The 16,484-nt window shown below is 39.1% G+C and overlaps 1 protein-coding gene across 2 annotated transcripts in view; it reads left to right on the forward strand.

Moving 5' to 3' along the window:
- LOC136867499 (FACT complex subunit Ssrp1) overlaps positions 1 to 16,484 on the forward strand; it is a 214,415-nt gene that overhangs the window by 46,426 nt on the left and 151,505 nt on the right. For both annotated transcript variants that reach the window (XM_067144709.2, XM_067144710.2), the window contains exon 7: positions 375 to 478. In XM_067144709.2, coding sequence (XP_067000810.1) covers positions 375 to 478 — 104 coding nt within the window. The remainder of the gene's footprint in view (positions 1 to 374; positions 479 to 16,484) is intronic.

Below are 16,484 nucleotides of genomic sequence, written 5' to 3' on the forward strand. Positions count from 1 at the left end.
TTCCAATTTTCACACCAGGCAAATGCTGGGGCTGTACCTTAAGGCCACAGCCGCTTCCTTCCAACTCCTAGGCCTTTCCTGTCCCATCGTCGCCATAAGACCTACCTGTGTTGGTGCAACGTAAAGCAAATAACAAAAAGAAAACAAAAAAGATCCACTGATTGTTTTAAATTCATATTCATCCATTCATTCTTCATCATCACGTTGTCATTGTATTTCATAGCATTTCGTACCAGTAGGGGCCGATGACCTAGACGTTAGGCCCCTTTAAACAACAAGCATCATCATCAGCTACTCCCTGTATTCAGCCCTCTTTTTCATAAAAAGGTTTTAAAACATTCACTTTCATGTGTCCTTTTTTTATTTTCTTTCAGGTGAGCCTGGATCCTCCTATAAAGCAGGGACAAACCCGGTACCACTACCTTGTATTCCAGTTTGGCCAAGAAGATGACATCACAGTAGAGCTACCATTCACAGAGTATGTAATAATTTTTCCTGGGTTTCATGGATTGTTTAGGGCATTGCACAGTAGTAGAGATATGCCGGTTCTAATCCACTTTGGGGTGGTGGGGGTTGGGCGGGAGGCGTGGTCAGTACTCTGATTGGTGGGGAGGCGTAGTCCTGGAGCGTTCACGTGGGTGGGTGGGTTCTGATTGGATATAGCGTGCATGGGGGTGGGGAGGTGTGAGTGCGTGCGCTGGCAGGTATGTGGGGTGGGGTGGGGTGAGCTACACATGCTGCTCTCCCACTGGTGTACTGGAAAGAATGAGAAGAAAGATTGGAAGATAGTTACAAGAGGAACAATATTGCTTCAGGAGTGGAAGATCTAGAGTGGTCCCAATCTTTAGCATGAAGCAGCTGATGAAAAAGAACTGGGAATTTGGAAAGTAACTGGTCATGACTTTCATAGATATAGAAAAGGCACATGATAGTGTCTCCAGAAAGGAGGTTTGAGAAACCATGGTTAAAGAGACTTGTAAGAGAAATGTTAGAAATGGTGCAAGCAATGTACAACAACTGTTAGCAGGGTACTGACTCCAGCTGGAAAGACAGAATGGTTTAGGAATAAGACTGGACTAAGACAGGGGAGTGTGCTGTCACCTGTTTTGTTTATTATGATAATGGACAAAATCGTAAAGGAAACAAAGGAAGCCTATTGAGATAAAGGGATGAAGATACTGCTATATGCAATATCCATATGCTATAAGGGAAAAGAACAGCAAAGAAGTGCAACGATAGCTAGATGTACTGAACAAAAAAATTGAGAAGTATGGCATGAGAAACAGTATGGATAAGAGCAAAACTACGGTGATGTCGAGAGGGGAAAGGCAAGGAAAGGGCAGTGTGAATTGGAAATCAGTCTGGGGATTAGCAGGAGGGTACAGCAGGGCAATGCATTCTACCAAAGTGTAAGAAAAGAAGCAAAGAAGTACCAGAGAAAAGTAAAGAGATATGTACAAAATACACTTAAGTACCCGTACTGACTTATGCAGCTGAGACTTGGACTTTGACTAGCAGGCAAGGGAGTAGAATTCAAGCCAGTGAGATGAAATTTCTAGGAAGTATGATAGGAAAGACAAGGAAAGACAGAGTGAGAAATGAATACGTTAGGAAGGAAGTTGGGGTGGGGAAGCAAAATAAGAGACTTGGAAAGGATAAACTAATGTGGTTTAGACATGTAAAGAGGATGGAGGATAATAGAATTCCAAGACAGATGCTGGAGGCAAAGTGCGAGGGCAAGAGAGCAAGAGGAAGACCTAGAACAAGATGGACTGAATCAGTGAAGAGCAGGATAAGAAGACAAAATTTAGACTGGGACAAGATGGTGGAAGGAAAGAGGAAGATGGAGAAGTGCCATAAATACCCTGACCCAGCAACAGCTGGGTAAGGGGAAAATGATATGTGTGTTTTGCTATGTAAATAATTTGTAAATATATAATAACTTTTTATATATCGTTTTTATTTTTTTATATCCTTTTCTTATTACTAAGAGTAGAAAAAAGGAAGAGAAGAAACATAAAAACATTATTTCTTTTATAATTAATTACAATATATTCTTTACAAAACATTGGTTTTGTTAATCCAAGAATTAGGGGAATTATCATACTCTAAGCATTTCATGAACACCTTATTTCCTTTCCTTCGAAGTATACGTTCTACTAAGTAGTTGTCTGGATGTTTTGTCTTTTGCAGAGTTCTTCTGTGTAGAAAGTACCAGCTGCTAGTTTTTGCTGTTGTTGTTGTGGTTGTTGATAAACTTTTAAGACGTAAGTTACAGGATTAGTAGGTTGTACCTTGTAAATAGTGAAGAGCTCAGTAGTCCAGTTAGGTGTATACCCCTTTTCAAATTGATGTTTTTGTATGCTGATGTGAGTAACTCCTACTTAAAATGTTCTCTTTCTTGTATCTACTGTTTTTATTGTGCTATACCCTGTTGCAAGCAGTCGATTGTCTTTCACATCACAAGGTTTCATTTTAGTAGTACGGTGATAGGTGTGATTATAATCATGGATAAGCTTTTGTAACATATATATCCATGAAGGAGTTCCTCGTTCAGTAAACATTCTCCACATACATTCACGAAGTGTTTGGCTGAAACTTTCTAAAACACAAGCTTTCATATTGCTATACATTGAGTAGTGATTGATGTTGTGTAATATAGTCCATTGTTTGAACTCAGCTTTGTAGAATTCTCTTCCTCTGTCTGTTTGAATATGTTTAGAAAATCATTTGCTGAAACAATTTCTTTTCCACTCATAGTTTTTAAAAGTTCAGCCCAGGAATATTTGGAATAAACATCTATAATGCTTAGTATGTACTAAAAACCATTGTTCTCTCATGAGTAAGGAATCATTTCTACCAAATCCATTTGGTGAAGATTATCTAACCACTCGGTAATAACCATCCGCCGCATGTAACATCTGCGAGCGGAGCGATGTAACTCTCTGGCAATACTACCTCTAAGGTCAACGCTCATTCTGATGTAGTATAGGACAAAGAATGGTTATTTATGCAATTATTCAATCTCCTCGCATTTCTTCAATAATAGATATACAGTAGAAGTCCGTTATAGCGAGTACGGCATATAACGAGAACCCCGTTATAACGATAACTTTTGTCCGTCCCTTCAAAATTCCTATATTAAACTGTGTATTATGCTTCGGTTACAGCGAGAACCCTGTCGCTGACGCATCCGTTATTACGAGCGATTATACGCGCTCGAGTTTTTCCCTTGCGGATATTTATGCACCCAGTTATTTTACTGCATGCGATCAATCATCTTCGGTACCGTATCATTTTCTCGCTATGCCCACCAGCGAGCTCTCTCATTGACATTCAAAGACAATGTCGGAGTCGATTAGTAATACCCGCCGACTGCTCTTCCGCGAGGAAAATGAAAGAGGAGAACATGTTTTCATAATAAGTGAGTAAATAACATGTCCGATAATGGTTAACTCGTTAAAGATAAATGCTGAATAAACGATCGCTTAATTTTAATGCTAAATACCGCAATTAAGTAAGAATGCAATCGGCCTACACCTCAAGATATGGCAGAATGCGTCATTGATTACGAGGTTAGTTTATATTTTCTCGCGTCCGGTAAGGCTATTATCAAGTAAATTTATAGCGAGAAGGTTATTTCTCTGCTTTCGCTTGAAGTATTTTTTCATCATACATATAGTACAGATAAGTTGATACGTGACGCTATTTGAATAACAAAACTGAAACGTTTGTCACAAAATGCGATCGATCATCTTTGGTACGGTATAGTTTACACGCTATGTGCATTTGCGAGCTCACTCGTCAACATTCGAAGGCGATATTGGAGTTGATTAGCAATACCCGTCGACTGTTCTTTTCAAAAGAAAATTTGAAATGAAAGAGGATAATACGTTTTCGTAATAAATGCATAAATAACGTGGCCGATAGCAGTTGTTTACTCGTTAAAAATTAAGGCTGAAGTAAACTATCTCTTAATTTTAATGGTATACTGTATACTGAAATTAAGTAAGAAAGTGATACACCTCAAGATATGGCAGGGTACATCACTGATTTCAGAGGATACTTTATATTTTCTTGCGTCTAGTTAAATTTCGGAAAGCTATTCCCATGGCAGTTTTTAGCGAGGAGGTTATCATTTCTCTGCATGCATTTCAAATAGGTTTTCATGATGCATATACGGTTAGGTTAGGTGAAGCTGTTTGAAAAAGAAAACTGAAATGTTTGCCACAGAAGCCTTTGGAGTGATACCGTATTTCTCCGAATCCAAGACGACGTTTTTTTCTCAGAATCTCGTGTGAAAACACAAGGGTCGTTTTGCATTCGCGGCCTGATAGTAATGAACACCACTGGCAACTACCGCTGTAACCAAACCACTCTGCTTCTTTCCACTAGTGTTGGCTACTGAATGTATGATTCGAAGCAGTGTATCGATTCATTCAAGTGTCCGAGTGAATCGATTCACAGGAACGGCGAGCTCACGGCACACGATTCAGCTTACTCCCAGCGGACAGTGCTGAGTGGCGCACTCACTGGACGTTGACGGGGAGCCGAGCTTCCGCTGCAGCGAGACAGTGAATCATGGCACATCGAAAGAATCGTGAACGAGCGCGGCTCAGTGAGACAGAAGGTACACACGGCTCCTTATCGGCTCACTGGACACACGGAGAGCCGAGCTTCCGCTGCAGCGAGACATACAGTGAGCCATGGCACATCGAAAGAATCGTGAACGAGCGCGGCTCAGTGAGACACAAGATACACACGGCTCCTTATCGGCTCACTGCAGCGAGACATACAGTGAGCCATGCTACACTGAAAGAATCGTATGCTATAATGGACTCTCGAGCTCAGCTCATTTGAAAATAATACCCATTTGCATTCACTGTCCTCTTCTTACAGGGAGGTGTAATAATAGATGGATTTATTTGCAATGTTAAAAAGGTAGTCACAACGTAATTCTGAAGTAGCTAGTACGTAGGTAGGCTATTAGGTTATACTATTTATTAGTTTAATGAATCTTAGTATTATAACTTAGTTGACATTTGACAATTAAACTCGACTCTAGCCTGCCCTATGACTATGAGTCATGCTCTGACCACACAAAAGTACCTGTTTTATATTGGGAAGAACGGCTCAGTATTCTCTCAGTTCATATGTCACATCGTTGAACAAGACTTCAATCATATGTGGACAGACGCAATAACAGTATGTTGAATCAGAAAACTAGCGGGCTACTGTACATCTCGGGTAGCCTATACAAAATATGACTATTTTAAAAAAATCCTCAGCCGATAGAAAAATACCTTTTTAAAAAAATGACTGAGCGAGTTGTCGTGCGGTTAATATCGCGTGGCTATGCGCTTGCATTCGGGGGATGGTGGGTTCGAATCCCACCGTCGGCAGCCGTTAAAATGGTTTTTCCGTAGTTTCCCCATTTTCACACCAGGAAATGCTGGGACTGTACCTTAATTCAGGTCATGGCTGCTACCTTCCTAATTCTAACCTTTCCCACCCTGAGTCGCCGGAAACCTTCGATGTATTAGAGTAACTAGCATTTTTTCTAAGAAAGGAGTTCATAGTATGAAGACCAGATGGCAGCTGCGAGCACTGAATGCTGTTGCTGCTGTCTTACCAGCACGTACTACACAGATGCAGTAGGAGCGGTGACCAATGAGCCGTGAATCGGATCACTGTATCGATTTCAGTAACGTGAACGGAATCAAATGAATCGATTCAGTAAAATGAATCGAATGTCCCATCACTACTTTCCACCCCTGCGCGCGCGCACTTAAAACTTGTTGACAATAAACGACCGCCTCTTTATCGTAGGTCTACATCGCTAGCCGCGGCGACCGGTTGTACAGTGGCTGCGGGAAGCCAAGTACTTATATAAAAATATACGACGCCAATTAGTACAACCGAATGAGGACGGGTTCTGGACCTTCGAAACGTTCTCCACTCTACTTTGGTGTTTGGCCGCAGCGCGTGACCTTGAGTGTGCCGCGCTGGTCACCGGGAGCTGGCGACTTTCTACTACAGATCTGTTCGTCTGCGAATTCAAGCCTTTTTGATCTTCGCATGTTGATTGGTAGTGTTGTGACTTTGTGCAGGACAGAATGTGGTGTCGTGTCTTTGTGCCTAACAGAGTGTGAAACTGACCTCCAACATTCATAAACATTTTACATGTTTTTTGTGGCTGATGATGACCTAGACTAAGGTCGAAACCAGTCCCATTTAAATAGAAATGTGATTGCTACGTTTCTTTCTTTTGAGTATTGAATAGGTTGAACCTCCTTTCCAGTTATTTAATTTTTAACATCAATAATTTCAATACGGAACAATGAAATTTTTATCTTTAAATGGATAGTCGTATTGTAAAGATGCTTGGAACAGGTATTGCTGGCAAATTTTCAACGGGTTCTCGTCGATGTTATGATGCAAATTTTAAGTTAATGGCTATTAAACACTCGGAAATGTATAATAATTGTGCAGCTGCAAGAAAATACGGCATAGGCCTAACTAAAGCCAATATTCGGCGTTACCGTTGCCCCCATTTTTCCCGAGCTAAGCCCAGCCATCGAGCGAGAGATCCCAAGGTGGACCGTTCGATCGTTGGCTATCACTTTCTAGAGGCATTTAAGGGATGTTAAGGATTGATGACCAAGCAGGATAAAAAGAAATATTAAAACAACACTCTGACATTTATTCACATAAGCAAACACCAAATAAAATACTCTTGCTGATATGTTTTGTAAAATAGAACTTCCATAATATTGCATTTCTTCATTTATGGTAACACGTGCTCTTAATCTCCAGCCTTACTGTGCTGTAATGAAAACCAAAGAAAAATTAGGCCTCTTGCCTCTCCATATCAAAATATTTGATTGAAAGAATTAAATAAGTTAACATAGAAGTCCATAAACTCATAAACAGCTGTCTTGCTAACGAGGGTTTTACAATAACGAGTTCAAAGCTTTACCAATTCAAAGTAGTCTCAACACGTGGTTTTAGGATGTACTCAACTGAATTTATCATTTACAGCATTTAACATTAGTCAATGACACCAACATGAACTTCAGTAGAAAATGAAAATTGATTTCAGAATTCTCAAAATTAATTAATTATTATTCTGATTATTATTATTATTATTATTATTATTATTATTATTATTATTATTATTATTATTATTTTCTCATAATTTAATTCACCTATGTTTCATTGTCACACGATCGTGTTCTCATTAATTTTCCACTGCATCATTTACCTAATGATCGTCATTAGCATTTCAGAATAATTACTTTCAATTAATTATTAATGACTTATTTTCACCATAACTCCAAGTAACCATGCGGCTAACGACTTCTACTTCTGATCTTTGTATTTCATTTCCATTCAGATTAATCTTAAAGTATTTCAAAGTTCAACTATAAATGAGTCAGAAATTTACATTACCAACGTGTGAGCAAGTTAAATAAATTTTATTTACAAATCGAGTGCCTTCGCAAAATAACGAGATGATCTTTCCTTTTAAATCTCGATAACGAAGAAAATAAATCCTTTCCTAGTCTTCCTCGACTTAAGTTAACCAAACTTTCCCTTAAGGGCATGAAAATTACTTCTTAAGGCAACACACAACGAGAAGTATAATCTGCGTCACAGCAGGTGCACGACCAGATCAAATTAAATGGGGCTAACATGATACAAGAGAAATATACATATTTACATGCACACACACATTCACACTAGGAAACACGTCTTTTATGTACATTATTTACATCGAATCCTGTTTTGGCAAGTTTATTCATGATTTTTAGAGTTGGACAGGTCGCGTAATATCTAGCAGAAATAATCTGTGCACTGAAATTATCCTTCATTTATAGTGGCTAGTGATCGAAGTCATGGGTATCACTTGGTAGAAACACATTTCACATATCAATGTAAGTTCATCTAACTCATGCAATTATAATGGAAGATTCTAGTAAAATCCATAAGCACTACCATCGTCTGGGCTACAGGTTGAAATTATCGCGAGCGTGAGCCTTAATCGTCTTATTTTTATTCCCTACTTGTGAAATACACTCGCAACACATGCTCCAATAATTATAATCTGTCTTGTGTTCCCAATACACAAGAATAAGTCAAATATCACCATTAAATCATCAATTGCACAATTATACAACAAGTATCCCTCAGGATTGGTCATATTCCAGACCCTTCATGAACAGAGCACATTCAATCCCACATATAAGGACTCTACAGTAATTTTATGGCTCACGAGCGTTTAATTCTGCTTTACCCGATCTTTAGTCAATATTATTATTATTTAAGTGATTATTACATCTACTGATCCTCGTGGAATATCGTAAAATTAGATGACTTCATCATAAATACGACAAGTGATCTTGAAAGACACTAGGTTCGACCCTATTCACTCAAAATGTACACGTAAATTTCAGTCCAGTAACTTTCAACATTACAAGGAAAGTAGATTTATCGCGTGGTCAGTGATTATTAAGTATAAAGCTCCTAAGCATGGGAAGTCATTCAAAGACAACCTACATGTCTACTCTAATAGATTCCAAAATTTCATTCACACGTACCTAGTCTACCACGACACCTTAAGAAGTGGAAAAATGAAATATTTCTAACTACAACAAACTAATAGATCTACGACTTAAAGAAGAAAGACCTCTAGTTGTACAAAAAGTAAGACAGAAAAATTAAATTAAAAAGGTACTCAAGTTTTGATGGAGTTCGATTCCCATCGACAGTCAATTATTTCAGCATTTTCCTCCGGTCAGGCTCCTTCCAATTACCAGATACGCCTCACATTTTTACATCTCCATGGAGGCTCCGTAGCAGGTGTCCCTCGATGAAATTATGTAGTCGGTGGTTGCGGAATTGTCCATCTTGAGGTGTTCAACTTCCAAGACGACTTCGGTAGAACGCCGGTCACAAGCTGTAACTGAGATGACAAAATTAAGTATATTGCACAAGCGCACGTCGAATATAGTTAGCTCGTCTACACAGTCACACTTAACTTGGTTCTTAAAGAGTTTTTATTCCATAGGAATTCACTAATGGTTTCTCTAAACTCTAGCAGAACGGCGTCGACTTGAACTGAAATTACTCCTCCACGTGGTCCGATAACGTGGTGTCCCAGCACAGCAACACGACGAAGGATATTCAGAATAAGAGATTCAGAGCTTCAGAGTAAGAGTATTAAGAGAGCGATTTACTCGAAACAAGGCCTTTTTATATTATCAGCCTGGGAGGTGTGATCTTCAACGAGAACGGTAATTGGCTGATGGTCTCATTTAATTGGCGCAGACTATTCCAGAAACAGCCTGAGTTGCGCGCGTGCATCGGCAGTCACGTGGCTTGCTCTGACCTTGGCACAGTCTTAGCCGGTGTGTCACCCCTCTGAACGACGAAAAAAACTCGTTCTTAGCTCGCCACTACACCCCAGATGATATGCTGCAGTTCCAAGCAGACAATAAAAATTTTACTTTCCACTTGTTAAAATATTCGTAATATCGCCAATTTTAACGGGGACACCGTGAAGACAAAGATAGCTTAAAAATGCGTACTGCACAAAAATGCATTCAGTGGCCCGCAACAAGGATGCTTTAAAGAAGTCGAAGAGGAAATTGTGAGGCATGTGCACAAAAATGCATGGGCGGAATTGCCTTACCGCGGCGCAATAAACTTGTTCGTTGACTTTCAAAGTCCGCGATTAAGACCTATATGTCTCAAGTATTATTACAATATTATAAGTCCACCTGTATTGAACAGGTATTATTACAATATTATAAGTCCACCTGTATTGAACAGGTGGACTTATAATATTGTAATAATACTTGAGACATACGTCAACTTCAATGGGGAACCAAAATGAGAATAGTTACTTGTAAGACCTATATGTCGCTAGCCGCTGAAGTTGGCCGAATCTGGTAAGTAAGACGTGTGTGTAGCGGCAGCCAGTTATATCTGACACTGAGTGAAAGTAACAGTTTTATAGTTACCAAGAATATTTTCCTGATGGATCGTCGTATTGTAGAGACGCATGGAATGTGTATTGCCGGCAATTTTTCAACGAGTTCCCTTCGATATTATGATGCCAATTTTAAGATAATGGGTATTAAACCCGCTGAAATAAAGCATAATTGTACAGCCGCAAAAAATACGGCATAACTAAACCCAATGTTTGGTGTCTACAGTCTAAAAACGCGTACTGTATAAGAAAGACATTCATATGAGTCTACAAAGCACGTTTTAAGCCTGATTAAAATGTTTTGAATAAAAAAGTGGGGGTCTTGGATTTGGAGAAATATGGTAATATTCATTTTTTCAGAATGAAATTACACACACTTTCACATAGTATCGGGTTTCGAAAAACAACAAGCAAGCAAGCCGCGTTGTGGATATTATCTGCGAAAACTCAAATTTTGAACAAACTGATTGCCATTTCCTACTGAATTGAATGTGTATGGGGGTTTTCCTGACTTAGAAAGAATCGCAAATAACGACTATCGTATTTTTCCAGAATAAACAGAACACACTTTCTAGAACACATACCAACAAAGTAACACACCCAGTACAAAAGTTATGTAACTTTCTAGATCTTTCCAGGAATTAGACAGAATTCTACTATTTACAAATGCCTATGTTACAACATTATACAGTACAGGTTAGGTCATTAAATTATCTTATGCTCTACAAATAACAGTACAGGTTAGGTCATGATAAATAAAACATTATATGATACTTCGCCAATAAAGCCTTTAAAAAAATTACAGTCCACTCATCCTACATAGTTCACTTGTAACATCTTCCTCCCCCCGAAAGTCGAGCCCTGCTCGACCAATAATATAACATCACTGGGGAGCAAGCGATAGAACGTTTTCACACAGTACCAATAGTAAAGGTACATTACTTTAACACACACGATTTCTTGAAGTAGCCTTTGCGATAACCAACCAACACAAACTGTCACATAATTTTCAAAAATAATATAGATCCACCTCTTGAATAAATATCACAAAATCTACATGGATTGTCACATTGCACTTCAAAATGCCTTCTTTCACATATGATTAGACAATTTGTAGTCTGTCCACCAAATCATGTACACCATACTTTCTTCCAAATTCTAGAAATACCAAAACTCCTCACTTGTTGCTAACACTTTTGCACTACCTTCCCACAACAGTCACAGCACAGCTAGGGCACAGGTTCTTGCTGATGATGCGGCTGCCGACACGGCCGTTTGACGCCAGCCTCCATTCAATGTTAGTCCAAACCCGACACCTAGGTGAGATGCAGTTCAGAGGTCTCTTGCACCAAATAAGCAGGGGTGAGACACCGTCCAGTCCCCCTGCCACCAATAGGACATTCCTCGCAGGATAGTGGTGCCGGATGGTGCCGCCCAAAGCACACAGTGTGCCTCCCAATTTGGCACTTCAGGTTGCTGCCCGAAGAAGCTGGTCACTGCAGCCGCTGTAACACACACAAACCGCAGCAGACAGGGAAATACTTTGAGGTAAAAGTATGCTGCTGGGCTCAAGATCTCGCGTAGAGTCACCCGATGGGTGGCTTAATGAATATGCAGTAGGGACTCTCCCTCGCACACCAGGGATATTAGGGCACTAGCCCTGGGGTAAGCACTGCTATCTACAATTCACATGACAAGATTATGGTGGGGGTGAAAAGAAACTACAGGAGGGTGCCCTAAACCTGACCGTAAAAGGAAGAAAATTCCAAGTAGTGACCCTAAACTAAAACTTATCTAACTTTAATACTAAATCGATTACACTAGAGGATACCTAAAGTATTCACTTACACAATTACTTACAACTAACTTACAATAAAACTTATTATTATCTTATAACCAAAACCTTATAAATAATCTCACAATAAAATTATTTTATAACTTAATTCTTACAAATAACTTACAACTAAATCTACAAGGTCACCAACAATGGTATTTACCCTTCCCTACCAGACTTAAGGTACCTTGATCTGGGAGAGATGTACACTGCTGATCCTTTTCCTTTCGGGATCGCTCACCAATGATGTCACCGGGGTGATGAACTTTAAAATGGTGCAGGGACCTCGAAATCTGGGGGCCAACTTACTGATAACATGGTCCGCAGCACTACTGACGGGATGTGTTCTAATAAATACCTGGTCACCCACAGAGAGATCGTGCAGTCTTCGCCCGTGGTTGTAATTACGCTGGACCTTAGCGTAATAAACCTTCAAATTCTTTCGTGCACGGTGCCAATTAGCTCGGATCTTTTCTGGGCTGGCATCGTCGGGCAGAAGATCATTAATTGACCATAGGTTAGATAGAGGAGAATTTGGAGTAAAAGCCAACATCAACGAAGCAGGGGTTTGCTTGTGGCTTTCATGGACAGCAGTGTTAAATGCAAATGACAACCAATTCAATGAGGAATCCCACTTGGAATGGTCTGAGGAGTGATAAGCGATTAGGGCAGATCGCAGGTTACGATTCACTCTCTCAGCATAATTGGGCTTCGGGTAATACGGGGTAGTGGTTACATGAGCAATGGATAGATCAAAACAGAAATTCCGGAACTGGGCAGAAGTAAAGGCTCTTGCGTTATCACTTACCAAGAATTGACAGGGTCCAAACGAGGCGAATATCTGTTTCAAGCACGAGATGGTGGTGTTGGCGTTAGCCATCCGAGTGGGGAACAGCCACGTAAAACGCGAAAAGGCGTCAACACACACGAGTATGAAACGATGACCATTCCGAGATCTCGGGAAAGGACCAATATAGTCTATGAACAGTCTTTCCATGGGGCGAGAAGCTTGCTCAGAAGACAAGAGACCTAGACGAGTATTCGGGGCAGGTTTACTGATGTTGCAAGTCTTACAGGACTTGACAATGGTACGGATCTCACTATCCATGGATTTCCAAATAAAGTGGTTACGGATTTTTTCCCTTGTTTTGAAAACGCCCAGATGACCGCCCACTGGGGATTCATGAAAGTATTTGAAGAGAGCCGGGACCAGGTTAGTTGGGACTACAATTTTGGGGTCTCTGCGACCACGAGCAGGACAACACAAGACACCATTCTTAAGAATATAGGGCTTAACATGCTCACCGGATTTAATCCTGTCGACAATGGCTTTTAACTCAGGATCATCCTCTTGATGTTTAGCAATATCCTTGAAAAGGAAGGGAGAGTCAGTGAGAACTACATTGACAAAAGCTGATACTTGTTCGGAAGATGAGTCAACTGGCTCTGATTGAGGGTCAGAGCTGTCTGGATGGAACATCCTACTGAGGCCATCAGCCACAACGTTTTCCGTGCCACGAATGTGGCGGACTTGAAATCTGCCTTATGTAACGCCCCTGTACTGGCTATTCATTTCGGAATCCGCTATCTAAGCCATGTCCATGCCTTTGGTAGGTTCCCAGCCCTTCCATCTTCCCGTTTTGTCGTTCACTAGTTGGCCCTACTGATAGTTACGTACTTGTTTTGTTGGAGATCCGCGTAAAGGCTAGTTACTGTTTTTCCAAGTGTGTAGTGTTTTCTTATATTGTGTATTGTACTCTTACCTTCCCCTTTTAACTGTGCTTGTGCCTTGTTTAGTGTTACCCCTGTAGTAGAGGTAACATTTTGATGATAAATAAAACATTATATGATACTTCGCCAATAAAGTCTTTAAAAAAATTACAGTCCACTCACCCTACATAGTTCACTTGTAACAATATTTTTAATATTTAATATAGTATTCATTGAACAATTCTTTTTTTTTTCTGAACAAGTTCTGTAGATCTTTTGCTTCTATTGTGTATCTATGAGCAGGCAAACCTTTAATGGTATTGCATACCTACCAACATTTCCAGTTTACTAGAAACTTTCAGTTTTTTAACTCATCTTCCGGTTTTCTGGTTTATTTTTACTTCCTATTTTTGACCATTGTAACCTCGAGTATGGTCAATACTCTTCCCCTAGAATAAATTATGTACAATTTACACCACCTCATTTTCAAGCGTATTTATGTGCCGAGTGTATCATCTGTCGTCTTCATGTGTCGTATTTCCTGCTCACTACAGCAGCGTGTGTACTATTCAGCTGGGAATTTGGGACAACAATCGTCCTCCAAGGCAGAGAAGCTAGTTCGAACTAGCGACTCCGTTAATTGGGACGAAAGAATGAGTTTGTTGATGTGTTGTTTGCACGCTCGTTTCTGTTGCGTAAATTTCATTGTAGTTGTAGGTCACATGTTTTTTCTTGCAGTTCTGTGCTTTTCCCCCTGTCGAAGTCGTATGTTAATATAGGAGACATATTGATCTGTTTTGTATGTGGTAGTTTTGCGTATTTCAGTGTTTTTGTGTTCATTCCTAGTTAATTTTAGTTACTTGAATGTATTTCAGAGAATGTGTCGATGACAGTTTCTGGTATTTTCCCTTCACATTATGACCACAAAACGTAACAAACGTTATCTCCAGGTGTTCAGAGATACCTATAACATTGAATTTCTGTTCATTTTACAGTCTAATAAATGAAACTATTATGCACTTGGTTCCGTATGTCGATGTGATATAAATATCTTGCATGGAGGTAAGTCTGATATCGTAGTTCACAGTATCAAACAAAAACACAAAGATAGTGCTAGCTGTCTCGAGAGGAACAAACAATTCAGTTTTTTTTGTAGGTGGAAAGGAAGATGATGCAGTCGCTCGAGCAGAATGTTTGTTCATTGTCTAACATAACTTTGCATTGTCTTGTTCTGATCATGCAGGTCCATTGTTCAGAAAGATGTTCCCAGATTCGGACATTGCGAAGAAGTACATGTGTGCTAGAATAAAACAATGCCATAATTAATTAAATGGTCCATGATGCAGATAGCAAGGTGATTCAAACTTTAAAGACTGAAACTTTTGCAATTTCAACTGATGGTAGCAATGATAAAAATAGTAAGCTCTATCATGTCATTGTCTGGTTTTTCAACAAAGAACAGAAAAAGATTGAAAATTGTTTGCTATCCATGAAAAATTTGGAAGGCAACTCTACTGGTGTTAATGTTGCTAATTTACTCCTGGATGTTCTGAAAAGAGATGACTTTCCGATGGCAAACTGTATACAGTAGTTTTCAGCCGTTATGATGGGAAGAAAAAATAGTGTTGCTGCTAAACTAAGAGAACAGTGCTAAAACCTTCTTCTTCTTCTCTTATTATTATTATTATTATTATTATTATTATTATTATTATTATTATTATTATTATGATGGGATGCCCATGCCATTTGATTCATTTGGCTGCCATGAAGGGTGCAGACTCCCTTCCTGTCAAAATTGATGAGATATGAATTGATATTATTATCAGACAAAAGCTCAAAGAGAACAGATCATCTCAAAATGTATCAAGCTTTGTACCAAATTGATGTTAGAAAAATATTAAAACATGTGCAGATGTGCCAAGTCCCCCGATTTAAGCGGGAAGCTTCCTGTTTTTGTCCTTCCTCCCTCTCTCCTGATTGCAGAGACTTATCTCCTGAGTTTGAGAACAGATTTAGTATTCCTGTAGTTTTTTAACATCATAGGTTTTTACTCATTCTTTAAGCAGTTGGAGAGAATTGATGTTCGTTGGGCTCTGGCGAGACAGATGCAATCGGCTGGTGGTGGTCTTAAATATGACAGAATCTCTAACGTAATGCTTTTTATTTTATCATTTCCACATGGCAATGCTGACCGTGAAACTATTTTTTAGCATATTTACAAGGACAGCAACTCAATTTCGATCAAAACTTCGCGAAAAAGAATTCTGGAAAAAATATTAAACCTTAATCATTCTGCAATGCCAGTGCTTTGAGCATAAATCTAGTTCAGAAATTTATGAAGAGGCCTAAAGCAGCGTGTCGTCTCAAAACTCGCAAGTCTCAAAATTCATGATTTTCAGGAAGAGGATTAGTAAGAGGAAGTTTCTCTACCTGGGCTAGTCTCAAAACTCACGAGCAGGGCCAGTTCTTCTTTGAATGGATAACATCCACCCTGTTACTGATGGGATAATGGAATACTTTTAATAATCTAATAACTTCCATGCGATTATTTAAATAATCAAATCAAGTAATCAAATGAGTTTCAAATATCATTCAGTTACATCGCGCAGAATAATTGGTTGCATCATGAATACATTTTTCGGTTTAAGAGTGTTGGGTAGATAAGAGATTGAAATAGGCGAATAGTTGAACTCTGTTAATAAACTTAACCATGATAGGTTAATATTGTGTTTGGTCCGTATTGACTGGTCTGAATGTACAATATAATATAATAATAATATAATTTATTGATCAAGGCGGATTTAAATAAACTATTATAAATAGTTATATTGTACATTAGTTGAACTCTTACGAAAAATAGAAATACGCCTTTTTCCTAATGAATCTCCAAATGTTGAAACTAAATAAGGGAATTAAATGTCTTGATCTTTAAGTAAAGTTCCTATT

The sequence above is a fragment of the Anabrus simplex genome, chromosome 3 (genome assembly GCF_040414725.1).
Source record: "Anabrus simplex isolate iqAnaSimp1 chromosome 3, ASM4041472v1, whole genome shotgun sequence".
NCBI lineage: Eukaryota > Metazoa > Arthropoda > Insecta > Orthoptera > Tettigoniidae > Anabrus > Anabrus simplex.